The sequence below is a fragment of the Leptomonas pyrrhocoris genome (assembly GCF_001293395.1).
Source record: "Leptomonas pyrrhocoris isolate H10 chromosome Unknown, whole genome shotgun sequence".
Taxonomy (NCBI): Eukaryota; Euglenozoa; class Kinetoplastea; order Trypanosomatida; family Trypanosomatidae; genus Leptomonas; species Leptomonas pyrrhocoris.
The window spans coordinates 703,026-726,952 of record NW_015438366.1 but is presented as its reverse complement, the minus strand read 5'-3'; the positions used below and the strand labels follow the sequence as shown (position 1 = coordinate 726,952).

The window sequence follows — 23,927 nt, the reverse complement described above, 5'->3', positions numbered from 1 at the left end:
TCTGCCAAAAGGTATTACTATTCCAATAATCCCCCGTTATTTAAAGCAAAGGTGTTCCTCGTTTCTCCTTACAATCGGCGCTGTACACTGACGCGCACGGAACATACAAGGAACTAACAACCCACCACCACCACCGAGAAGCCTCATTCATCATGCAGGCAGAAGTAGAGGCGTTTTACGCAGAGAACTTGACGGCCAACGCGCGCGCCGTCCTCGCCGCCGAAAGGGACCGTCTGCTCGCCTTCTGTGCAGACGTCCTCCAGGCGCACCCCGACTGCCCGGGCATCGCCTTCGTCACGAGCGGCGGCACCACCGTCCCACTCGAGGTGAACGCCGTCCGCTTCATCACAAACTTCAGCAGCGGCGGCCGTGGCGCCCACCTCGTCGAAGCGTTGGCGGAGCGGGGCTGGGCGTGTGTGCTGATGCACCACCGCACCGCCGTCATGCCCTTCCGACGTGTGCTCGACTCGATGAGCGCTGCCGAGCTCTTCGACGTGATGTCGCCCAACGCCTCTTCCACGGCAGCGGCCGACTCGCCCAAGGCGGCGGAGGCGCGACGGATGGCGGAGTTGCACCATCGCACAAGGAACCTGATGCACTACATCGCCTTTGATACGGTGGTAGAGTATATTTACCTGCTGGAGGTGGTGTCGCGCACCCTCTGCGGTCCCGCCCTTCCCCGTGCACTGCAGCTGCGCCCCTGCCTCTTCTTCGCGGCCGCCGCGGTGTCGGACTACTACGTGCCGCTGCCGAAGATGTCACGCGAGAAGATCAGCGGCGGAGACGGCCTGACGTTGCAGCTGTCCAACGTGCCAAAGATCCTGCTGCTGGTGCATGACGAGTGGCTGCACCGCGGTGCCCCCGATGCAAAGCAGCCGTTTGTCGTCACCTTTAAGCTGGAGACCTCCGAGGAGACGATGAAGGCGAAGGCGATCAAAAACCTGCACGCCTATCACTGCGATGCGGTGGTGGCGAACATGCTGCAGAGCTACAAGGAACGGGTTCTCCTCTACACCCAGGGCGGCGACGACAGCGCGCCGGTGTTGGTGAAGCGGGAGGCTGACAAGTCGCTCGAATCCGCGCTCTGTGACGTGCTCATTCCCCGTAGTTAAGAAAGCACATCACGCACGCACACACGAGGAGCAGCTACGTTACGGAGTGTGGTTTTATCGAGATTTGGTTGTGACATCACCGGCGTTGATGCTCTCCACGCCGCATGAGACAGCGCCGCAATTCCTCACCCTTGTTCTTTTTCTTTCTTCGCTTCTCCTCCACACACACTACATGTGCCAAGTTGGTTGGTGTTAGTAGTCTCCTCTTGTTGGCGCCGGCGTCGTTTCGTGTGCGTGTGTGTGAGTTTATGTTTGTAGGTTGGTTTGTGAAAGACGAAGTTGAATCCGCGCCACGTGCCCTCTTCAGCTTTCTTCTTTCACGCGTCCCTTTCAGTTCGTTTTTTTCTCCCTCTTCTGATGCTTTTCCTTTCTTCTCTCCTCACATCTTCATCGCTGTCCTCTACCGGGTTTCTTTACTCGTCGCTCTGTCGCCTCCGCCTCGACTGCTTCTTCGCGCGCCGTATCCTCACCTCTTACAAATGAACCACGAAAGAGGAGGTGCTCCTTTGGGCTTCTCCTGTTAAGCGGCAGTCGACGAGTTTCTTTTTGATATGCCTTTTTTTCCTCTTCTTCCTTTCTCTTTACGGAGTGTATAACCGCTCTTCCTCTTCTCCGTTGCGCTGTCTCTCTCTCTCTCTCGTTCCACCTGGGGATCCAACGACGGCGAAGGCATGGACGTGCGACTCGCGCTTTCGCACCGTCATTCGGCCTCTCCCTTTCGCCTTTGCTTCACCGGGGTGATGATCGGTTTCGTGAACGCGTTGCTCCTCCGCTCCCCTCCGCTCTCCCTCCTCCTCTCCTTCTTTGAGTTCAATTGTTCGAAGATTACAACGCAGTACACCGACAGAAGAGGGAGCGCCTTGAATGGAACTATTTCGTTGCTGCTGTTGCTGTTTTACCGGCACGCGCCCGCTGCGCCACATCGGAGCGTCGTTCTTTCCGTATTCCTTGAAAACAAGAAGTGAAGCAAGCTTTTCCCACCTTTACGCCTTCCTCATTTGTGCAGCACGTCAACGCAGCGGCATTACTCGCCAACTGAGTACGGCGGTGACGGTTGCGGAAAGGAGGAGGGGAGGAGGGGAGGGGCGGATGGCAGCAATGAGCACTGGGAACTTCAAAACGAACAAAAAAAAGGCGAAGGATGTAAATCGCCGCCTCTTCTAGCGTGTACCGGTCAGTACGCAAGTCGGCCGCAGGGTATCGATGCCTTCCATTCGGACGAGTACGTAGACAAGTGAACAAATAGCACGTGGAGGAAGGGAGGGAGGGAGGGATGTCAGCAGCAGCGGTTTTTTCGTCTGTGCCCTTCAATATCGACGGCGAGTGTGCAGTACGGCTTTTCTCGGCGTGTCTTCCCGCTCGTCGCCGTCTTTTCCCATCATGAACTCTCCAGTCCAGTGATCCCTTTCTTTCTCTCTCTCTCTCTCCGCATGGCTTGTCTGGTGACCGAAGGAGCGCGGCATGCTTGATGGCGCGCAGTCGCTGTTTGCTCTGCGCGTCTCCTATCGGCCCTGCAGGAGAGCAATCGCCGCGGTGATGATGCCTTGTCTGTTGTGGCTGTTGGCTGCTTTAACGCTTTTCTCTTTTCTATTTTTCCAAATTCACCTCCTTCGATGAGCAAGTACATATAATATGCACATGTAAGCCCCGCTTTTGCGTGGTCAGCGGAGGAAACCGCGGTGCAGTGGTGCAAACGTAAATACATTTTACTGCCATGTATTGCTTTGCTCGTATTATTATTATTATTTTTTTTTAGGTTCCACTTACTCCGGGGTATCACCTTACCGCGACACCGATTCTTTTTTATTTTTATTTTTCTTAAGTTTTTCAAAACAAACATATCCGCACCTTGAGAGCGTGCCTTCGGCACGGAAGGAATGGAGGCTAACTGCCAGGAGGTCCCTCTCTAGGTGGGATGGACAGGTACGTTAAATGCGTGTCGCAGGGGTAAGTGTGATGGTCCGAAAAAAAAAAACAGTAACTAAAGATGTCATAAGGGGAACCAGAGTACATCTTTTGCCTCGAAACGTCATCTATTCTTTTTTTCTCTTTTCCTCTGATCTGCAAGTGATGCGTTGCACCACTCAAGAATGAATGAGCTCTTTTTTTGACTGTGTGCTGGCGACCAGCAGCAGGCATCGGCGGTTGTGCACAGCTGTGTTTTCCGGTTCGTTGCAGCAGCTGCCCACTTCTCCACTGAGCAAAAAGCCTGCGTGTTGTGAAGTTCATGATCTGCGCAGTCTGACGGTGATGCAACGCACGCAGCTGGCAAACCAAATTCTTCTTCATCGACACGTTCCTCGTTCAAAAGACCGCTCGTCTTTTGCCATTTCTTTTCTAAGCAAGATATCGACAACGCGCCATGGAGTTACAGTGGTGTGCGAGGTGACGCCGCAGTGAAGGCGTGTGGTAGTGGTTGTAGAATTGAAGAAACAGAAGGGGGTGCCAATGTTAACTGTCAGGCAGCTCTAGTTAAGACGTTGAATGCACTTCGTCAGAAACACATAGCGCATGTTGCACCGCTTCTCATCAGCGAAAGGAAAGACGCAATTCTCTTCCTCGCCTCTCTCTCTTTATCTTCTTTTTTTGCTTAGCAGCACCACCAAGAGCGGTCACACAACAGTAATCTGCCATCGCGCGAGCGTGATGATGGACGAAAAGCAAGGGCAGGCGGCATCGTCCAGCACTGCAGCAACAGCACAGGCAGTGAGCCCGGCACAGCGTCAGCGCACCCTGACCTTGAGGCCCACGCAGTCGGACTCCGACACCGCGCCGGATACGCTGACGCTTCACCTGACCGTTCGGTGCTTCACCGACTACATTCTTGTATTCGTCACGGAGGATGAGACGTGTGCGCCTGGCGTCGTCCTACGCTACGACGCCCCGGCGCCGGGTCCCGGTGCCTTCATGTACGAGGGGGAGACGCCGTCGCTGGACGTGACGGTGCTGCTCGGCCTGCGTGACCACCCCCTTACGAACATGCTCGCCAGCAGCATTGCACATCGCATCCGCCGCTACGGAGAGGCGCGGCCGCTGTTGATGGGCCTGAGCGTGGTGCAGTCGTCGAAGAAGCTGCCGAACGCGGCTGCCAAGAAGGAATTTTTAAGCTTCGTGGCCTCTCAACTGTTGGAACTGGCCGGAGAGGCGCGTGCCACCGAGTAAAAAATAGTATACATATAGTGTGAGTGTGAAGGAAGGCTTCTTTGAGGGGGTTTTCTGGTGTCGTTGCGGCTGGGCATTTGCGCGTGTCCCATCACGAGTAGCGTCGCACTTGATGGAAAGACGCGAGGCGAGTGACGGAAGCACACGTTAGCTTGCTTAACTTGATGTAGTAATAGAACACGTGGCACACCTGCCGCTACACGCCGCGTCGTCATCTTGTCGGCAGGACGAAGAGAAAAGACCCACAAAACCCGCTGTTTTATTGTCCGTTGAATCCTTCTGCTGTTTTTGCTACGGTTCTTCTTTTTCGCAGCAGCCTGTCCACTCTCCTCTAACTCGTCCTTGCATTTCTCCACCGCTCTTTTCCTCTACCTCTCCCTATCGCTCTTCGCTTCACTTCTCCTTTAGCATAAGGTGATATGTGCTGCCGCCGGTGTTTACAGGCTCCCTCTGCTCCGTCTTCAAGTATTTCTTATTCAAGTTCCTTCGTGCGCTCATCAAGCCCGACACATTCATCAACTTTTTTTTTCCCCTCTTCGAATCGCAGCATCGAATAACCCACCGAGAAGAAAAATGTCTCCCCTTCGTCCGCTGGTCCTCTCGGCCTTCTTCCTCGTGCTCGGCTTTCTCTTCATCATTCTCGCCTGCACAGCCGTCGCGCAGCGCAATGCGTGGCCGCTGATGTCGCTGGTCGCATACTGCTTCGCGCCTGTGCCGTTTTTTCTCTGTGGTCGCAGCGCAGACGGCGACGACTTCGGCGACGACGAGGAGCCGCTTGACGCCTTCAACACAATAGGTCTCTTCGTCGGTGGTATGTTGCTCGTGTCCGGGCCTGGGCTGGCCGTGGTGCTCTACCACACCGCCGTCATCAGCCGACCAGCTCTGGTTCTAGCTCTTCTGGGGGGATGCTTTTTTGTAGCCGCCGCCGCGGTTCTTTGCGTGAAGGCGGAGGGTGAAGAGGAAGACGACGGCTACGATTTTTAAGGAATTTGAAAAAGGGAAATGAGGGGAAACAATGATCAACTCGTGTCATTCAATGAAGCGAGCGATGCTGTCGTCGTCAGATTTTTACTATTATTATTAAGTTGTGTTTCTCGTTCGCCCGGCTGCTAGCGTCTACACGCTTAAATGCCTCGTCTTTTTCAAAGCTGGATGTAGCGTTGCGATGGGTAGTGTCTTGTATTTCTTCTTCTTTTTGCTCTTTACGCTTTGCTCTGTGCGTGTGTGCGTCGGCCGCTTTTTCCGCTGTCGTGTATCTTTCTGCCGCACCTCGACGTCACTCTGTGTTTCTCTCAGTGCCCGCTTTGAACGATGTGCTTCTCCGTAGTTCTTCTCCGATGTTTTTTTCGGCTGCATTGCCTTTAACCCTTTAAAAAAAAAAGGCAAAGCTGCCAAGCTGGTGCGTCGTGCGACCCCTGCGCGTCACCACCGATGCATTTTACGTCCGCTGCGATACTCCACTGCACAACGAGCCAACAAGTCATCGTGCGTTGCACGTACATCGTTTCTCTGGTTGTTGTTGTTGTTGTTTTCCGGAGACACTCGGTAGGTCTACCGTGGAAGAAGTGGGGTGGACGTGTGCCTCCTGCACGTCTCAGCGCCGATAACGACAGCTGCCAGCAGTGCTGCGTACTTGATGAACCTGCTCTCGTTCGTCACCTCTCGTTATTTCTTTCTTTCAATAACTCGTCTTGCTTCCTCCTTCGTACATCACGTTCTCTTGCTTTTCTCTTTTCCTTTTTTGATGGTGCCGCCTTATCGGATGAAGCCCCTTGAAAAGTGTAGCCGTTTCGTGCGCTTCCCTACGCACAACGCGTGGCGGCTGCTGCGTATTATTTATTGCCCCTTCTTTCTTCTACTCCATGCGCACGCATTATCTTTTGCTGGCCGCAGCAACTGTAATTTAAAGGGATATCGCTTCTTTAGAAAACGCACTTCCTCCTTCTCTCGCCTGCGCAATCGCCCATGTCCCGCTACGCAGAGGTGAGACGCGTCGATGGCCTTCACAGCAGTCATGCCTCGCGTGATGGCAGCAGCAGCGTCACTGAGCGAAAGCACGCACACGCCTATCAAACGGTAGAGGAGCTGACGGAGCAGCTGGAGACAAAAGGAGCGGCGGCGACGGCGCCGACTCGTCCGATGCGGGGAGAGGAGAGGCAGAGAGGACGGCGTCCCTCTGCGTCTTCTGCCCTGTTGCGGTCACCACCTTCTGCGTCTTCGCCGGCGTGGAATGCGGCGGACGTCATCGCGCTGTACATGCGCCGGCAGCGCTACGCGATTCAAAACGGCAAGGAGGAAGACGAGGAAGTCGCCGTAACCGCAGTCGCTTCGGTGGTCCGTCACTTGTCGTCTTCATCGTCTCGACTGGACGACGGACGTTCTTTGGAGTCGTACAGTCCGAAGCTGCTGCTGCTGGGGGATGACGGCGTCGTACAGGAGCTGGCGGCGACGCTGCGGGCGGAGGCGGAAGAGGCGAGCGCCGAGCTCCTACACAGCGACAATCGGAATCTTCATCAAAATAAAAGTAATAGCTTCTTTCAAGGACGCCAGCCCTCGTCTCTGGCCGCCACAACGCAGCCTCCCCCCGAAGTGTACACGTTACCGGATGCCATCGAGGACCTCGCCGCCCTGCGCGCGGAGCTGTGCCGGTGGTGCGACGTGGTCCTCCTCTGCTACCGCGTGGTCGACCCCGCAAGCTTTGCGCATCTGCAAAACAAAGTGATGCCTGACGTGCTCGCTGCCTGCTCCAACGAGGGAGGAGATGAGGAAGAGGAAGAGGAAGAGGTAGACGGTGGAGTTCGCTACTCCTCTGCCATGCGTGGCTCAGCAGATACGACAGGGCTGTCGCCGTCTGCTGCGTGGCCCGCTCTGTCACCGCCGTTGGTCATCGTCGGCGTCGGGGCAGAGGCACGACTGAGTCGTCCCACCGACCTACACGCGCCGTGGATCACCAACGCAGAGGTGCTGAGCTTTGCCGCCGAGGCGGGGGTGCAGCGTGTGGTGGAGCTCTACTCCCGCAGTCCGCGGCACGTGCGGATTCTGCTGCAGCACTGTCGCACGTTGCGGGACGTCGGTTACGAAGGGCTGGCGAGCCCGGCGGCGCAGGGACGACGTGCGGCATTGAAGGAGTTTTGCCTGCACGCGCTGCTGCGGGCGCCGCCGCCGCTGTTGGAGGTGCACCCCGGCAGTCGCACCGTCCACGTGGCTCTGCCGCCGCGCATCCCGACGCCTGCAGCCGCTACGAGGTCGTCAGCGAAGAGCGGGACAGAGGAGGCGGTTCGGTGTTACTACACCGTGTCGGACGCAGCGGATGTGGACCCCACCACCGCCGTCGTCACGGCCTCGCACCTTGTGCCATCTAGCGGGGTGCTCTCCTTTGCAGACATCTACGACGCCTACGCGCAGTTGACCGGCCGCCCAGCGCAGCACGCCGCGGCGGTGCAGCTGACCGCCTGCACGGCGGTGCCGTACCTCTTTCCGAGTGAGGTGGTGCACCAACGCCTCCCAACGCCTGCCGCGCCGCCGTCCGGCTTCGTCGATGTTGTCCACCGCTGCTGCCGACTGACGATGCCGACGTCGTCACGGCGTGGGACGTTGCGTGGGCTGCGGGGAGGGGCCGCACGGGTGTGGTGCGCCCTCGGTGACACCACCACCTCCCTCGAGGTGCCGCCCGCCAGTCCTCAAGACGATCGTCTCGGTGCGCCGGTGTCGGTGTGCATTCCCTTTGACGGCGCGAAGCCGTGGGTGTGTGCGACTGCCATCGAGCAACGCACTCGGGACAAGGATGGCGCCTGGCAGGCGTGGCCCTCCGCAGCGCCCGCGCCGTCGCAGCCACGCCTTCTCCGTGTAGTGGTGGAAGAAACAGATGAGGGTCAGGAAGGGACGTCGGCCGCTGCCGTTTCCTCCTCTACAGCAGACACCACCTTTGTGGTCCCTCCTGTGCTGCCAGCGCCTGTAGTGGAGTACAATGCGTTAGATCGGTCTTTGCGCTTGCACGTCCCGGGGTATCGGGCGGACCAGGTGGAGATACGCTACACGTTGAACGGCAGCGTGCCGACCAGCGCGACCGGTCTGCTGTACGAAGGTGCCGTGCTCCTCAATAAATATGCGGGCAGGCCCACAAAGCTCTCTTCCTCTACGGGACAAGAGGAAGAAGTGGTGATGGTGGATGTGCGTGCCGTAGCTTTCCCTAAGTTGTATTTTGCGAGCCGCGTCGCAGAGGCGCATGTCGATGTGAGCCAAAGCGTCCATGCGCTGGCGCCTGCGTCGTCGGCTCCGCAGCTGCAGGACGACGAGCAACTCGCGTCTACGCCTCATGTGCAGTGGGGTAGCCCTTCACGCCCTCAACGCACGCCGAAGCGTTCGTCGTCGTCCATTCTGCAACGACAGCGGCAGCAGAATCACTCGCTGGGCTCCGCGCGTTCTCCGCAGGACGGCCGCAGGTCCCCACGCCGCACTTCCGCCTCGGTTGTGTCAGCTCATCCCTTACGTGGGCGCCCTCACAGCCCTCAGCCGTATTCCAGTGTCGGCGGCGCTTCACTGACAGGGAGTGACAACTATTCTGTCGCGTCCGACGCGCCCACCACGCGCAGCGCACAGCTGCGGCAGGCTTTTCATGCCGGACTGTACACACCACCACGCCATCCCTTCTCACAGGGCGAAGGATACACGCCCTCGCCGCGGTCGGCGAAGCGCAGCGGCAGACGCTGATGACAGTATCAAAATGAAACACACAAAACAAGCGGTGAGGGACGCACGCAATAGGTTTAGCACGTCAGTGCTTTCTTTTTTATTATTATTTATGTTTTCATTGTTTGACGGTCCGTGCTGTCGGTCTCGCTGTCGGTGGGACGACGCCGACTTACACAACGGAAGAAGAAGATCCGACGCAGTCGCGCACCAACATCTCTCTCTCTTTTCTCTTTCTCTCTCTCTCCCATCGCTCTTCGTGAATGCAGCCCTTTTTTTTTTGCGGGATGTAAGCGAGCTGCATTCGAGTGCGATCCACTACGTGTCTCTCCGCACATGGCATTTCGTTTCTTATCTTCTCCTTTACGCGCCTCTCCTTCCAACCGCAGCACAAGATAGCGTACACGCTCACACACTGAGAGACACACACACACATACACACACCACTGAAAAAAGCTGTCGCTCTCGTTGCAGATTCTTTTTTTGCCTCTACTCCCTCATCGGCACAACGACACGATGGCAGCATCTGACAACGCCGCGGCTTCCGATCTTGTCATGGTCGACACGGGCGCTCCTCTGCAAGAGTGCCTGCGTCGACTACAAGGTCAACTGGCTCGTGTTGAACTTCTCGCGGCACAGGAAGCCTCCGGCTGCCCTGTTGCGTCTCCTGCGGCCTTCTTCGAATCCCTCCTGCAGAGTTATGAAGGAACGTCGACGACGGCGTCCCATGAGGCAGGCAAGGAGCCGGCCGAGGTAGAAGAGCGCGTGACAGCCCTGTGCCGGCGTGTCGCACGGAAGCTACGTCGGCTGAGCGAGGAGCAGCACATGAACCTGTGCCTGGCCCGATCGTCGCTGGATGACGATGACATGGATGCCGTGGTGTCGTCGCTAGATGGCACCGCGACGGCATCGCAGGCGGATGTGACCGCGCACAAGCACCACCGCGCGGCGCAGCAGCAGCAACCCGGACTGCAGCAGGCGGAAAGCGAGCAGGACGACATCTTTGGTTGGGTGACGGAGCCGGCGGCGGCGGTGCCGGTGTCAACGCCTTCTCTAGCTCCAGTAACGCACACGGCAACAAGAAGCGCCGCATCAGCTGACGTGGACGCCGTACTGATGCGTATGGCGCAGGAGCTGGCCGATGTGGTGGAAGCCCGTTACCGCCACGCGGATCACCTCGACGACGTGCACCAGCAGCTTTTACAGCTGCGGCACGACACAGACACACTGTTCAGCGGGGAAGAAGACAACGAACGCCTACGTGCCCTCCTCGCTTACCGTCCAGCACACACCATTGCCTCTGAAAAGGAGAGGGACGTGTGGCAGCGTGCGTGGCAGGCGGTGCTCCCAGCGACGTCAGCCGACCCTCCAACGTTAAAGGTGGGGGACGCAGTGGAGTGGATCGATATGGCAGTGCTGGCACACGTGAATGCGCAGCGCTACGCGGCTCTGCAGCGGCGGTGGGACACAGTTCAGAAAGCCTACGAAGGACACGTGGAGCTGCTGAACCGTCGTCTCGCACAGGCCGCTCTCCAGTTCGAGGAGATGGAGCGGCGTGCATAGAAGGATGAGCTGCGCCGTAGTCACACACGCACACACCTTGCTTTCTTTGGCACAAGAGGCACATGGCGCTGAGAGTCGCCGGCAGGTTCACCGCCACCTGGCTGGTTGTGCTTAGCGACAGCGTCTTCGTCTTCTTATTTTGCTTTCCCTCTTTGTCTTCGACATCCTCAGCTGCACTGGCAGCCCAGTGTCACAGACACGCCAGACAATCAACGTCTGTTTCCTCCACGTTTCACGGCATGTAAAGCAACGGAGAAAGAACTTCACACGTGGAAAGGGGGGGGGGGGGGGAGGGCGCGCACTACCACTAAAATGCCTTCAGCGTCTTCTCCACGCTGCGCATAATCCCTCCGCGTTACACAAGACTGAGGTACGGTTGTGGATGTCGCCCTTTACCGGCGCATGTTGCCAATGGACAACGGAACGGAAAAGATGTTCGCGTATGACTACTGATATTATCCTCTTCTGTGTTCTTCCCTCCTTCCTCCATCACCAGTTTAACGTGTCCAGCTGGAAAGAGCGAAGACCACGGGCAGCACGCATCGAGTAGACCTGAACCGTTCTCTACCACTAAAGGAAAAGAGCAAACGCAAATAGAGATGTGGCGTCGCACGAGCACGATAACCGGTGTGCGCCTCTCGTGCCGCGGCGGCAGCGGGGTGAGTGGCTTCGTCGTCGTCGCCGGCTCCTCGCACACGTTAGACTCCACGTCGTCCTCATCTTCTCTCCTCACCTCTAGACGCCACGCCGGCATCGATCTCCTGTCACCGATGGCGAAGCTCGGCCAGAGTCGCGACCTCGCGGCGGACCTGAAGGCCGGCCGTCAGCGCAATAACCGCGAAATCATCGCCTCCTTCGAGAAGATTCAAACAATGGACGAGATTCATTACCGTAAGACGGAGCGGCCGTGGGAGCTGGTGCAGCGCTACGCCAAGAAGCGTGTGACGGACCTCGTCGGCATCCTCAGCTCCGAGGACCGCATGGAGATCGAGCAGGCAATCGATCAGATGCAGTCGGTCTGCAAGACGGATATGTACGTGGTGATTGTGCCGACGGTGGGTTACACCACGCCGAAGGCCTTCGCGAACTCTATCTTCTTTAACTGGGCGATTGGCGAGCCGAACGGCAACGGTTTGTTGTTGGTTATTGCCCAACGTGAGGCAACGGTGCAGCTGATCAGCGGGCTGTCAATCGAGGAGTACTTTGACAATCACTTCTTGGCGCCCGCCGTGCGGGAGGTCTTTCAGCCGCTGGTGCGGGAGGGCAAGCCGAGCCAGGCAACGGTGCAGCTCGTCTACGCCATTGCACGGCAGGCGCAGGAGATGCACCGCAAGTGGGAGCGTGGCCTTCTGGCCCTGCCCGTGCGGAACAAGGTGCGTTTTGCCGGCAAGACGATGCGGTACGGCGTGAAGGAGGTGCCCTACCTGGTCGTTGGCGTGGTCTTCTTCACGGCGGTCACCGCCTGGCTCGTGAGTCAGCTGCTGGACACGGTCTGCCCGGACTGCCACCACCTCATGCACCGCGTGCGCGACGATGCGACGCTGCAGCAGCTCATGACGCATGGACAGTACCTCGAGCTCATCAACGGGTGTGCGTACTACCGTGTGTGGAAGTGCCCGCACTGCGCCACGGGGCACAGCGTCGTGCTCTGCTCGCGCGACATGCACCAGAACACGAAGTGCCTCCAGTGCATGGACTGTCAGTACTACACGTGTGCGCTGGAGAAGGACGTGGTGAAGCTGCCGACGCGGCACGAGGACGGCCTGAAGCGGCTGACGTACACCTGTGCAAACTGCCACATGGGCCGCGAGGTGCTTTTGCCCTTGTACAGGCTGGTGGACGCGGACGCGGACAAGCAGTGGTACGACTTCCTTGTGCAGGGCAGTCAGACACATAAGAAGGCGGATGTGAACCTGAAGCTGTAGAAAGGAAACCAGCTCAGCGCGCCGATGCGCACACCCGTTTCGCTGTCCTGTGTCAGGTCAGAAATGTACGGCAGGGTGTGTGTGCTCTGAACACCGATGCATACACGTAGTGAGTGTGGATCCTTCCTTCCCTTTTTTCTTCTGAATACGGCGCCGTCCGTATTCTGTTCTGCATGGCAGGAGTTTCGTCACGTCCGCAGTCGATGGGTGGAACCGGTTGAGCACACGTTTGGTCATCTGAACTGTTGAGTGGTTTGGCGTGAGAGTGAAGAGGGAGAAAGAGGGCGCAAAGGCTGATAACCTACGAAAGGTTTGTGTCCTTGTGTGCGGTTGACATGCACCTGTGCGGCTCGACGAATGGTTGATGGCGAAACCACCAAAGAAAAGGAATGGCGAAGCTTAAAATCACATTGCTTCGTTTACTTCCACTTCTTCGTTATTGCCGTTGTCGTTGTCGGCGTTGTTTCTTACAGTACTTCTCACGTAATAATCATCGTGTTCCAAGAACAATATAAATGGCGCTTTGTTGGCATGACATGAACAAAGCGGCTTCCCCCACGCTCAACAAAAGCGAAGCTTTCTTTCGCCGACTTTGTTTTTTGTTTACTAACTCGAAGTACATCCGTTGGGGTGGCAAAAGGGGGGTAAAACAAAGAAATTGTCGCCTTGACTCCGTGATGTCCACGAGGCTCTCAAGCTGCCGCTGCCCCGCACGCTCCTCTCCCCTACTGACCTGTGCGTGTCTCATCCTCCTCCGACGTACCTTCTCTTTCTTGAGCATCTTCTCCGGCCCACTGACCGTCTAGCGCGTGTTCGCCCCGTTTCTGCTTCTGTCTTTCCTGTCTAGGAAACCTTGGAGGCGCCAACTGTTCACCGCACTGTTGTTTGTCTGCTTTCTTCTTTCTCACTGTCAAGCGGCTCCGATGTTTACCACCGACAAAGCACCATCGGCGGCGGCGGTGGCTCGCCTTGCAGCTTTCCGCGCCCGTCACGCAGGCGCAGACGTGCCGACAAGCCGCGACCTTAGTCCCCAACCCACGCAAGGCTCAGACTACATCGCAGAACTCCTCGCACGGTACACCACACCAGACGAGGCACGCAAAGCCTATCGAAACCCCCCTGCGTCCATGTTGATCGACTCCGAGGACACAAGCGGCCTCGCTGCTCCAGAAAATAGCTTGACAGCAGGCACTGCGTCATCGAGCGGCGCCATCGCGCAGGCGCTGAAGAAGGCGCGGAGAGAGAACGCCACGGCGGCGCTGGCCGCATCGTCCTCCTCCTCTGCCTCGTTAAACGACTCTGCTAATGCGGCGGTGCGTGTCGGTCTTGCCGCGGACGGATCGCCCACAGCCGTATTTGTAGAGGGCGTTGAGCGGGTGAATTACCTGGGGAAGTCGTTCCTGGAGCCCCCGTCGAGCCTCTTGGAGCACGAGGAGGAAACGAAGCAGAAGCCGTGCCAGCCCCCACGCACGCTGCGCGGTGTCTTTAAGGTGCCCGAAGCGTACCAGGCGGCGCCGCAGCGCAAGACAGGGGAGGATTCTTCCGCGTCGCCCGCCTCCTCCGGCAAGGACGGCGATGCGCACGCGAGCAAAGAGAAGATAGAGGGCGGTGCGCACCGCACCGGGAAGACGCCCGGCGTGCAGCAGCTCCGCTGGGCCCCCGCCACCCACGGTCACCTTCTCTTCTCTGGCGACTTGGCGGGCCAGTGCCGCCTGTGGAGCTCCACGTCGCGGCAGCTCCTCGCCACCTTCTCGGCGCACACGCAGCCTATCAAAAGCCTCGAAGTGACGAAAAGTGCCGCACTCATGTCGACGGGCTCGGTAGACGGCACCGTGGCGGTGTGGGACGTGGAGGCTGGCCGGTGCGTGCAGGTGCTGACCAACCCCGAGCGCCTGCCGGTTGTCCAGCACTTGCACCACCCCTCCGATGAGGCCCACCTGCTCTTGGCGGCGGTGGACAAGAAAGTGGTGCTCTACGATGTCCGCGCCAGCTGCAGCAAGTACCAGCGCGAGTACACGGGCCACATGGGCACCATCTTCAACCTGACGCTGCTCAGCGATGGGAGTAAGATGCTGACCACGTCGGAAGACAAGACGCTGCGCACCTGGGACTACCGCAGCCCGGTGCAGATCAAGCAATTCGCGGATGCCGCCATGCACGCCATCACGCACGTGCTGCATCACCCAACGCAGCCGGAGTACCTCGCGGCCCAGTCGCTGGACAACAAAGTCATCGTGTTCCGCGACGACGGCGGCGGTCGCCTGCGACTCCTGCACGACCGTGAGTTCACCGGACACACCATCTCCGGCACGCGGTGTCAGCTGGGCTTCAGTCACGACGGCCGCTACTTGTCCAGCGGGGACATCAGTGGTAAGCTGTACGTCTGGAACTGGGCGACGAAGAAGCTTGAGAAGTCCTTCAAGGCCCACGCGCAGATGTTGGTGTCGCACCTGTGGCACCCGATCGAGCCCTCCAAGGTGGTGACCGCCGCGTGGGACGGGCACATCAACAACTGGGTCTAGCGAAGAGCAGGAGAGGGGGGTGGGGGTGGGGGTTGGGGGAGCAAGTGCCGCCGTTCTCGCTTTGACGAGGGAGATGCGTCGGACTGTTTCTTTTTTTAAAGTCTTGCTGTTAAGAAGACTGAAGTTGACACTACAACGAGAGAAACAGAGCGCTTTCTGGGTGTTTAAGAAGAGAAACAATACCGTGTGCACGTTACCGTCGCACAGCGCTAAGAGAGTCTACGATCGTTTGCATTTCCGATGAACGAACTCGCGCAAGTCAGCTACGCCCTTGTCAGGACGAATGCTGATCTTCATGAATAATGTCATCCAGTCGCCTTCCTTTGTTTGCATACAAATATATATCTATGCTAACGCCTAAGTACTCTGTCTCTCCTCACCCCCACCCCTGGCCTCTTCTTCCCTCTCCGCTCACGGCTACGAACATGCAGTCTTGTCTACGCATTGATCAGTTTTTGCTTGCCTTCCCGCAAGCGCACACACGTAAGGCTACTAGCATACTATTTTTGAGTTTTTGAGTTTTCCTGCCTGCTCTGTTTGGCTGTGCGTGTTTTCTCCTCTCCTTCCTTCACTCCACAGCGGCCCCAGCATTGCCCGATTACTTCAACTCGCTGAACGAGTGTCGCCCTTCTCTTTCGTCGCCGTCGGTGCTGTTGTTTTGTAGCGGGAGAGCCTGAATCATCCGCCCCCCCCCCCCTCCACGCTTGTGCGCATGTCAAACATCAAGAAGGTGCAAACAGAGGCAGACCGCCTTTTCAAGAAGGTGAACGAGGGGCTCGAGGCCTACGATGAACTCCACGAGAAGCTCGGCAACGCCCCCAATGCAAGCGCCAAGGAGCGCCTGGAGGGCGATCTCAAGCGGGAGCTCAAGAAGCTGCAGCGCCACCGCGAGGCCATGAAGGCCTTTATGCAGAACGACGACTACAAGGAGAAGACAAAGATGCAGCAGTCCCGCAAGCGGATTGAGGAGCGCATGGAGTCCTTCCGCGCCATCGAGCGCGAGATGAAGACGAAGGCCTTCAGCAACGAAGGTTTAGCCTCCGCCGCGCTGGAGAAGGCGGAGTCGTCGACGGAGCAGTGGCTGAAGGAGGCGATCGAGGACGGACGAAAGAAGATCGAGCTGCTTGAGTACGAGGCGCAGAAGGCGAACAACGGCCGCGTGCGCCGCGGCAAGGCGCAGCAGAAGTCGGACTACCAGCTGCGGCTGGAGAAGCTGCAGGTGCACTTCTACAAATGGGAGGCGCTGTTGCGCATGGTGATCAACGAGGAGGTGGACATGGATGAGGTGGATGAGCTGCAGGAACCGATTCAGCGGGTGCTGGAGGATGAGGCCGACATGGACGTTATTGAGAACATGTCCATGTACGAAACCTTCGACATCGCCGAGCCGAAGGTGAAGCCTGTCGTGCCCTTCGACCTGAGCGACACCGACAAGGCGAACTCTTCGAAACCGACGACCAAGGCGAAGACGCCGATATCGACCGTGCAGACGAAGGCGAGCCCGTCGGTCACGTCGCCGAAGGACGCCGTCACGGCGTCGGCGAAGTCGGCTCCCACGGCCGCCCCCGCACCGCCAGCATCCGCAACAGCGACAACGGCTGCTTCTGCCGCTGCTATCACAGCCTCTTCTACTACTTCCGCTCATCCCACGACGCCGGCCTCTGCCGCTGCTGCGGTGGCGGTCACGCCTCTCGCACCACCGCCGACCAGCAGCAGCGGCCTGCAAGAGCGCGACTCCCCCGCCGGCGTCACGGGGGGAGAGGAAGAGGAAGAAACGGTGCCGGAGTGGATGGATGAGGACCTCGACGCGGCCAACGACGACACCTTCGGCGACGACGCGATGGCCGATGGCAGCAGCGGTGGCGGCGGCATGACGGTCGGCTCCCTCGCTGAGATGGCAAGCGCCACGAGCAAGGTGCTGAAGGACCTCGAGAAGCAGAAGGCCGCCTCGCCGACGGAGCAGAAATCTGTAAAGCTCAGCGACGTCGGCCTCATCTCGGAGGACAAGCCAAAAATGCAGGCGCCAACGCCGAATGCGTGGGAGAAGCGCGCGGCGGAGCAGCGGGCGGCCGAACTGCAGAACCGGCTGAAGGCTCAGCAACAGCAGCCGCCTTCACAGGTCTTTGAGGTGGCCTCCCCCGCTTCCCCCATCTCCCCGGGTGCGGCGGCGACGGCCCTCACGCCTTCCTCCGGTTCGCCGGTGGTGTTCACCGCGCTTCCGTCGGCGCCCGCGGCGGCGGCGGCCACCACCGGCGGCGCCTCCCCGGCCAACCCCTCCACCATAGCCGCCAGGATCTTTCCCCCTGGCCAGTCCCAGTCCTCCTCGCCCCTGCCGCCTCCGCCGTCTGGCGCACCAGGCAGCCTGCAGTTCCGCTACACCACCAAGAGCATCAACGAGCTGCTGGACATGTCTCTCGGTAACCTGCCGCACACGCTGGATGTGCAGCGGCAGCGCACCTACGAGCCGCCGAATGCGATTGACCCGATCCCGTACTTTCCACAGGAAGTGCTGCCGGTGCTGTCTAACAAGAACGTGTATCACCAAATGGACCTCGACACCCTCTTCTTTATCTTTTACTATCACCAGAAGTCGTACCAGCAGTACTTCGCGGCCAAGGAGCTGAAGGCGCGTTCCTACCGCTACCACACGAAGCAGCAGCGATGGTATCAGCGACTGGAGCGTCCGCAGAGTACGACGGAGACGGAGGAGCGCGGCGCCTACACCTTCTTTGACTTTGAGGAGAAGTGGGATCACGATCGCACGGATGACTTCCTTTTTGAGTATAAGTACCTTGAGAATGAGCTGAACTGAGGTAGAGTTGGCGATGCATGAGCGGCATCCGGAAAGTCGAAGTCGGGCGAGGGGCGGAGATGGTGGTGCGTCCGCGTGGTGTGCGTGCGAGTTAGTGTGTGCGGTTCCTCCTATAGAAGAGAGAGAGAGAAAATGAAAGAGACGCCAAATGTGTGTTGTTCGACCACACGGCAAACGGCTCCTTTGTTTGTTAAACTCATTATTGCTTTCGCTTCTCCTTGCTCTGTTGATTGCTCTTCTTTCTTCCTATTTTTCTTCTTCTTCATTTCCAGTGTGATTGCTTGGTCAACCGTTGTTGTTCATTGTGGTGGTGGTTGTCGAAGAGGATTGTTTACTTGTCGTTATTATTTATATACCTAAATCTGTGTTTTCTTGATAGCTTTGTTCATGCCTTACATCGTTTGTGAATGCTTCTTTGAGTGTGTGTTGTTGTTTACTGTTGTTTACTGTTGTTCAATAACCGAGGAGTATGAATTCTTTACAAAGAAAAGACGCAGTGCGATGGGAATCCCTCAAACTCAATCTCCGCCTTGCGCGAGCGACGCGTGTGTGCGCGTGCTCGTTTCAAGAGATGAGGGTTGATCATTTGATTTTTGGCTGGTTGGCTTTCGTATCGAGGGAGCACGCAGGAGCGCCAGCGTGTATTCGGTGATGTGCGTGCTTTGCTGTTCTCCTGCGACGTCTCCGCGCGAGGCAACGGACCTGACGGGATGGGAATTGAAGGAGGGGGAGGGGGAAAGCACCTTCTTTGTCTCTTTCTATGCACATCTACCTCTTTTACTTCTCCTCACCCGCCTTTTTCTTCTTTCTTCTTTTATTACTGTTGGGTTGATCCCCCATGCACAACAACAACGTGTTTGTGGCCTCTGCACCCCTCTCGTGGTGGTATGGACAGTCGACTGTGGCCATCACCATTCTCGCATCCATCGCCGTAGCCAGGAAGCCATCTGATATCTTTCATGTAAGTATTTTTTTTTTCCATCTGTTTACTGTTCTCTGTACATTCGATTTCTCGCTCCCGCGATCTCCGTTTATCTGCCTTCAAACCACACAAATAACAACAGTAACACACACACACACACACACACACGCTAAAAGAACGCTGTGGAGGCGTGTCCTCTGCAACTTCTCCCTAACAAACTGCTGGCTGCGACGAAGACGGCCACAAGGGACGGTGGACGGCATTGGGAAACACAAACAGTAAACGACCTGTTCTGGTGCCCGCGTGCCGGCGTTTCCCTTTCCTTCTTCGTATTTCTTTTTCTTTCGGGTCCGCATTCACGCCTGCAGAACGAAAGAAAACCCCTCTGCAAAAGCCCAAAAACAAAATAGTATATGCGTAAAAGCGGTCAGCAGCCGTGACCATCCCACCCCTGCTGCGACCGTAGCCAAACGGCTTCCGGCGCTGTTTTGAAGTGCTCAGCACGTAAAAGGAAAGGAAGATTTTTTAGTAGACGTTAAGCTTGCTTCTTCGCGGCTTCATCGTGTCTTGTATCCATTGCATCGTACGAAGTATAAAGCGTTGCCTTGGGTGCGACATCATCTTCTCTTGTGCGGAGTGCAGCTCTTTTATTGTTTTGGAGGAACTGCTGCCGTACGCTTTCTGGAGAGCTGCCTTTGGACTGAAGCGTGTATGATCATCGACTGAAGAAGGAGGAGGACAGCAGTTTTCAGCCGCGACGAGCCGCTCCGTTGATCAACGCTTAGAGGTACACCCGCATCGCTGCGTGCGAGTCCCCTCGTCCATTACTTTTCTGTCTGTTTGTTTGTTTGCGCGCAAAAGTATGTCGGCGGCGCCTTCACAGCGCAGAGGCCTGCCGCAGCCGGCAGCCGTGAGCAGATCAGTGAACGACTCGGCGGTTGCGTCTGCCGGAGCAAGCGAGAATACGGCCAATCCGGCTGGCTCGCAAGGCAGTCACGCCGCGCGCACCACCACTTACGTCTTCACCAAGTCGGCAGCAGCGCCCTCTCTGCACTTAACCACCGCCACCGCCACAACAAAGACGAGCGCAGACCCTCGCCACGGCAACGAATCGTACGTGGCTCGTCCCGCCGCGGCCACTTTCCCCTGGTTCTCTCGGCCCGTGGTACAACAACAAACACAACCACAAACCAGCAGGATGATAATGCGGCCGACACACAACGATGACAGCTGCGGCCGCGGCAACAACAGCAACTATCACAGTGCTGCCGCTGCTGGCGACGAGACCGCCTTCGTGGACCTCGCCGCCACACCGGAGAAGCAGCGTCGCACACGCCTCGCAAGCGCGATGCACGAGCAGAACAGCCACCTCGACACGCCGACATCGTCCTCCCCGCAGTATGTGGACCCGTCTACGGATAACGGAGCCAATTCACGCGCAGGGAGCTCGTCACTGGTGTTCGCATTGAGCGAGGACAGCGAGTTAAAGGTGCTCGCGAGCCGCGTGGGGCCTCACGTGACGGTCGCCCCAACCAACCGAGCCGCCCCACCGACGGTGCTCCATCGCGGTGGGAATCACGGGGCGAGCCACACCGCAAATCAATGCCGCCCCGCCCCGTCCGACCTCCTCCTTACATCGAGCAACGTGACCAGCGCCGCTTTGGCCGACGAGGTCAACGGAAGTGGGGCGTACCGACCCGCACCGGCGCTGCGTCAGCTGCGGCCTCACACCCCCAGCACCCACCGCGACGCTCGGGGACGGTGGGGGGGGGTTGGAAGGGATACATGACGCCGCCAAGCCCTCCGTGCGGGTCCCCCCCCAGCAGCTGCAGCAGCGGCACCCCTCCTCGTCTGTCGGGACCAACAGCGGATCGACCTCCGCCCCACCCCAGCAGCAGCAGCAGCAGCCCACCGTGACAGCAGCGCGAGCACCGTTTCCCTCCTCCACTGGAGTTGCTCTCTACCGCACCAGCCCGCATGAACTGCCCTCCCCGCCCGCCCTCCACGTGTGTCCTGGTGGTGTTCCCGGCACCGGCGTTGCGCCAGCTCCCGCCGGCAACACCAACAGCTGTGGTGGCGGTGGCGGTGGTGCAAATACGCGCTGGGCCTCCAACGGCATCCCGTCAGTTGCTCTATACCCCTCCGTTCCAGCGCCTGCCGCACCAGCCGCCGCGAAGGTGGCCCCACACACGAGGGGAAACAACCGAAGCGGCATTCCGTCTGCGGCCCCCGAAGGCTGCGGCGCTGCAAAGAGCCACCACCAGCACCACACCACGACTCTCTCCAACGACGCACGCTCCCTGCACAGCAAAACGCCCCCACCGTCGACTCTCACCTCCCAGCCCATTGATAAGGACTTCACTCCCGCGCAGTTCGAGGCCGTGCTGCAAGAGGTGCAGCAGGAACTCTACCTCAACTACACGGCGGTGCCCATTCCGGCCGACATGATTAACCGCGGCGACACGGATGAGCGTCGTCGGCGTCTGGAGCAGCGGCAGAAGCAAATCGCCTACGGCAAGGAAACGGAAGGCTATGCCAAGTACACCTGCCTCGTCCCGCGACCCTGCGACCGCGAGTACCACAACCCCCTCCACGCCCTCACCCCCCGGCCCGAGTACGACTGCAGTAAGCGGCAGTTCGACCGGGTGCTGAATGCGTGGCGCCGGCAGCTGCATCAGTGGGATGACTGCGACCTCGACAACCTGGATGAGAAGTTCTTGTCGTCGGGGAAGGCGACACTGATGGACTTCGGACTGGCGGCGGCACCGGCCTCCACGACACACACGCCGACGACGGATGACAAGCCCCCGCAACAGCCCACGGGTGTGATGCATTCCATTGCGAATGTGGCCGCCATGGCCCACGACCACGACGGTGCGCGAGACGGTGGTGTTGAAGGAGGTCAGCGGGACGACGAGGAAGACGGCGGCGGTGCCTCGCACACGCGCAGTCCGGTCTTCACCGGCAACACACCAACCTCTGCGCTCTACTCCAGTGGGCTGAGCATGCACCTTAACTCTGGTCGCGCCTCCGCGATGACGGCGGCGGCCTGCACCCCCTCACGGCCGCAGATGTCGGAAGGGGCAGAAGGTCCGCAGGTGGACGACTCCTTCTTTCTCCACATGAACTCCGGCAACAGTCGCATTGCCTCGCCGTATCATCCCACCTACTCCGGCACGGGACACGTCGCCAACAGCAGCTACTATTACAACTACAACAGCGGTGGTGGTGGTGCTGGTGGCGGAGGGGCAGGGGCAGGGAACGGGCGGAGCAGCACCAACGCGTACTATCAGCAGTTCATGCGCAGCAACAGCTACGCCCACCACAACGGCGGCACGCCGGGCAGCAACTACGCCATGCACATCGGGCTGACACCGGCCCACCGCCCACCGAGCCGCAACAGCGTGCCGCATCACATCACCGCCATTTTCAACTCCGAGTACGAGCTGATGGCGCCCTCGGGTCCTGGCTCGCCATCTGGCATGCCGCACAACCCGCGCAGCGGCGGCAGCCCGTACCGGCTGGGGGAGCCGTGGATGCCGAACCGTCGCAGCCCGACCTACGCGATGTCCTCCGCGGCCCAATGCGCCGGACACCGTGGCACCGGCAGCCCCGCCAACCACAACCACAGCAATACGACGCCAACCGCCTCCACCTCCACCACCGCCGCGCCGCCCAACATCACCACCGCGAACAGCGCCGGCACGATAGTGATGACAGGCACGCGGGGGGAGTCGCCACCGCAGACGACGGAGCTGGCGCTCATTCCGAGCACCTCTCAGTCGAGCAGCGGCGGCTTCGCGCAGTCGCCCTACGGATTTCGGGTACACTCACCGGTGCAGCCACAGCAGCAGCAGCCGCAAACGTCTCAGCCGGTCGCCTACGCCACCCCCCTCACACGCCCGCAGAGTCGGCCCGGACTGACGGCGATCCAGAGCCAGCTCTCGACCAGCCCCAGCCGCAGCCCCATCGGCCTGCCACCGCAGCAGCGGGAGCGGGTGGCCATTGCCATCACCATGGCCGCTGCTGCGCGGTCGCGGCGGGGCAGCGGGTTGGTCGCCGCACCGACTACCTGGACGCCGCCGAATCCGCAGGCACAGGTGCGGCCCAGTCCCCATACCCCGCAGCTGCACCTCGCCGTCACCCCGCTTTCCACGAAACGACCTGAGGCACAGGATTGACGGAGGAGGAGGAGGAGGGGGAAGGAGCGAAGGTTGAGCCCCCATGCGTGTGTCTGCGGCGATACCGTTGCCGTATGCCGTAGCCTTGTGTGGACGGCATGCATGTACGGCCGTTTTTGATGGCTTTTTCGTTGTTTCTCTTGTCGTCTTCCGGTCGGCCTCGTTTATTGGAAGGAGGGGGGGGGGGAGAGGGTATGCTTGGTTGTGGATGGCGGACCTCGTGCATCGCGTCTGTGTGCGACGCGTGCTATGATTGCCGCCGTTCTTCCCATGCACGTTAGAAGGAAAGAGAACAGCGGAGAAATGTGCAAGCGGACGCAAACGAGGTGTAGGAAGGTGAGTTGGAGGCCAACTTAGAAAAGAAAGCGTACGAATCGATTTGTGCCCACGCAGAGGGGTGATGGAACGGACAGCAGAAAGGAGGGAAGAAGAAAAAAAAACCCTCTCGGTTCCGCTGCATAGAGTCATCACCTCGCTTAGACTCCTCTAACTGCAAGCACAGCAGTGTGTGTGTGTGTGTGTGTGTAGTTCTCTGTACTTGGCTTGTGTGGCACTTCCATCTCGGGTACAGCCCTTTTCCTTGCTTGCGTCGCTCCAGCCTTTGCGTGTGAGCTGCGTGTGTTGCAAACCTTTGGTTCTCAGTATTTTACGTGCTTGCATTTTTCCACGCGCTTACTACACGCGTCCATTGCTGTTTTGATAGAAAAGATCTGTGTGTTTTTGTTTTGTAGACATCTTTGTTCGTGCTGTATATCCGTGAAACTTCTTCTCTCAGCTCGTGGAAGAAAAAAACCAAGTAAATCAAATGAAAACTATCTCTCTCGATGCGAGCACGTAAGTAGTGCCGCGTAAACGTTCTCGGTGTTCCTCCGCTGACAGGCGTACACATGGGGCAGCGACTTCCTTGTCTTCGCTGGCGCAATAAGAAGCGTGTCAGACGCCCCTGCTCGGTCAGCGGGTGTCGTCTTGACGTTGTTGAGGGGGCGCCCCTGTTTTGTTTGTGCTACGTCTGCTGAACGGTGTATCGGCGTTTTTGTGC

The 23,927-nt window shown here is 58.6% G+C and overlaps 10 protein-coding genes across 17 annotated transcripts; all 10 read left to right on the top strand.

Annotated features, from left to right (window-relative positions):
• Positions 1-10: 10 nt before the first annotated feature.
• On the top strand, positions 11-1,112 carry ABB37_05472 (hypothetical protein; the record flags this gene model as incomplete). 2 transcript variants are annotated; one of them, XM_015803504.1, is made up of 1 exon in its annotated part: positions 11-1,112. In XM_015803504.1, exon 1 carries the CDS (start codon positions 153-155, stop codon positions 1,110-1,112), a length of 960 nt encoding a protein of 319 aa, XP_015658146.1. In that variant the 5' UTR covers positions 11-152. The 2 variants fall into 2 exon arrangements, with proteins under 2 accessions (XP_015658146.1, XP_015658145.1); XM_015803503.1 differs by having other exon boundaries at positions 51-1,112.
• A 492-nt stretch (positions 1,113-1,604) lies between these two features.
• ABB37_05471 (hypothetical protein) lies at positions 1,605-4,274 on the top strand (the record flags this gene model as incomplete). 5 transcript variants are annotated; one of them, XM_015803502.1, is made up of 1 exon in its annotated part: positions 1,605-4,274. In XM_015803502.1, exon 1 carries the CDS (start codon positions 3,759-3,761, stop codon positions 4,272-4,274), a length of 516 nt encoding a protein of 171 aa, XP_015658144.1. In that variant the 5' UTR covers positions 1,605-3,758. The 5 variants fall into 5 exon arrangements, with proteins under 5 accessions (XP_015658144.1, XP_015658143.1, XP_015658142.1 ...); XM_015803501.1 differs by having other exon boundaries at positions 1,781-4,274; XM_015803500.1 differs by having other exon boundaries at positions 1,936-4,274.
• Positions 4,275-4,681: 407 nt separating this feature from the next.
• On the top strand, positions 4,682-5,258 carry ABB37_05470 (hypothetical protein; the record flags this gene model as incomplete). 2 transcript variants are annotated; one of them, XM_015803497.1, is made up of 1 exon in its annotated part: positions 4,682-5,258. In XM_015803497.1, the coding sequence occupies exon 1, from the start codon at positions 4,848-4,850 to the stop codon at positions 5,256-5,258; it is 411 nt and encodes a 136-aa protein (XP_015658139.1). In that variant the 5' UTR covers positions 4,682-4,847. The 2 variants fall into 2 exon arrangements, with proteins under 2 accessions (XP_015658139.1, XP_015658138.1); XM_015803496.1 differs by having other exon boundaries at positions 4,688-5,258.
• A 783-nt stretch (positions 5,259-6,041) lies between these two features.
• On the top strand, positions 6,042-8,984 carry ABB37_05469 (hypothetical protein; the record flags this gene model as incomplete). The annotated part of the gene is made up of 1 exon (XM_015803495.1): positions 6,042-8,984. The coding sequence occupies exon 1, from the start codon at positions 6,240-6,242 to the stop codon at positions 8,982-8,984; it is 2,745 nt and encodes a 914-aa protein (XP_015658137.1). The 5' UTR covers positions 6,042-6,239.
• Positions 8,985-9,231: 247 nt separating this feature from the next.
• ABB37_05468 (hypothetical protein) lies at positions 9,232-10,526 on the top strand (the record flags this gene model as incomplete). Its single annotated transcript, XM_015803494.1, has 1 exon — positions 9,232-10,526. The coding sequence occupies exon 1, from the start codon at positions 9,480-9,482 to the stop codon at positions 10,524-10,526; it is 1,047 nt and encodes a 348-aa protein (XP_015658136.1). The 5' UTR covers positions 9,232-9,479.
• A 495-nt stretch (positions 10,527-11,021) lies between these two features.
• Positions 11,022-12,451, top strand: ABB37_05467 (putative mitochondrial hypothetical protein; the record flags this gene model as incomplete). Its single annotated transcript, XM_015803493.1, has 1 exon — positions 11,022-12,451. The coding sequence occupies exon 1, from the start codon at positions 11,126-11,128 to the stop codon at positions 12,449-12,451; it is 1,326 nt and encodes a 441-aa protein (XP_015658135.1). The 5' UTR covers positions 11,022-11,125.
• Positions 12,452-13,256: 805 nt separating this feature from the next.
• Positions 13,257-14,973, top strand: ABB37_05466 (hypothetical protein; the record flags this gene model as incomplete). Of its 2 annotated transcripts, none has more annotated exons than XM_015803492.1 (1): positions 13,257-14,973. In XM_015803492.1, the coding sequence occupies exon 1, from the start codon at positions 13,375-13,377 to the stop codon at positions 14,971-14,973; it is 1,599 nt and encodes a 532-aa protein (XP_015658134.1). In that variant the 5' UTR covers positions 13,257-13,374. The 2 variants fall into 2 exon arrangements, with proteins under 2 accessions (XP_015658134.1, XP_015658133.1); XM_015803491.1 differs by having other exon boundaries at positions 13,298-14,973.
• A 430-nt stretch (positions 14,974-15,403) lies between these two features.
• ABB37_05465 (hypothetical protein) lies at positions 15,404-17,785 on the top strand (the record flags this gene model as incomplete). Its single annotated transcript, XM_015803490.1, has 1 exon — positions 15,404-17,785. Exon 1 carries the CDS (start codon positions 15,686-15,688, stop codon positions 17,783-17,785), a length of 2,100 nt encoding a protein of 699 aa, XP_015658132.1. The 5' UTR covers positions 15,404-15,685.
• An 894-nt stretch (positions 17,786-18,679) lies between these two features.
• Positions 18,680-20,496, top strand: ABB37_05464 (hypothetical protein; the record flags this gene model as incomplete). The annotated part of the gene is made up of 1 exon (XM_015803489.1): positions 18,680-20,496. Exon 1 carries the CDS (start codon positions 19,906-19,908, stop codon positions 20,494-20,496), a length of 591 nt encoding a protein of 196 aa, XP_015658131.1. The 5' UTR covers positions 18,680-19,905.
• A 655-nt stretch (positions 20,497-21,151) lies between these two features.
• Positions 21,152-22,888, top strand: ABB37_05463 (hypothetical protein; the record flags this gene model as incomplete). The annotated part of the gene is made up of 1 exon (XM_015803488.1): positions 21,152-22,888. The coding sequence occupies one exon, from the start codon at positions 21,152-21,154 to the stop codon at positions 22,886-22,888; it is 1,737 nt and encodes a 578-aa protein (XP_015658130.1).
• Between the last annotated feature and the right edge of the window lie 1,039 nt (positions 22,889-23,927).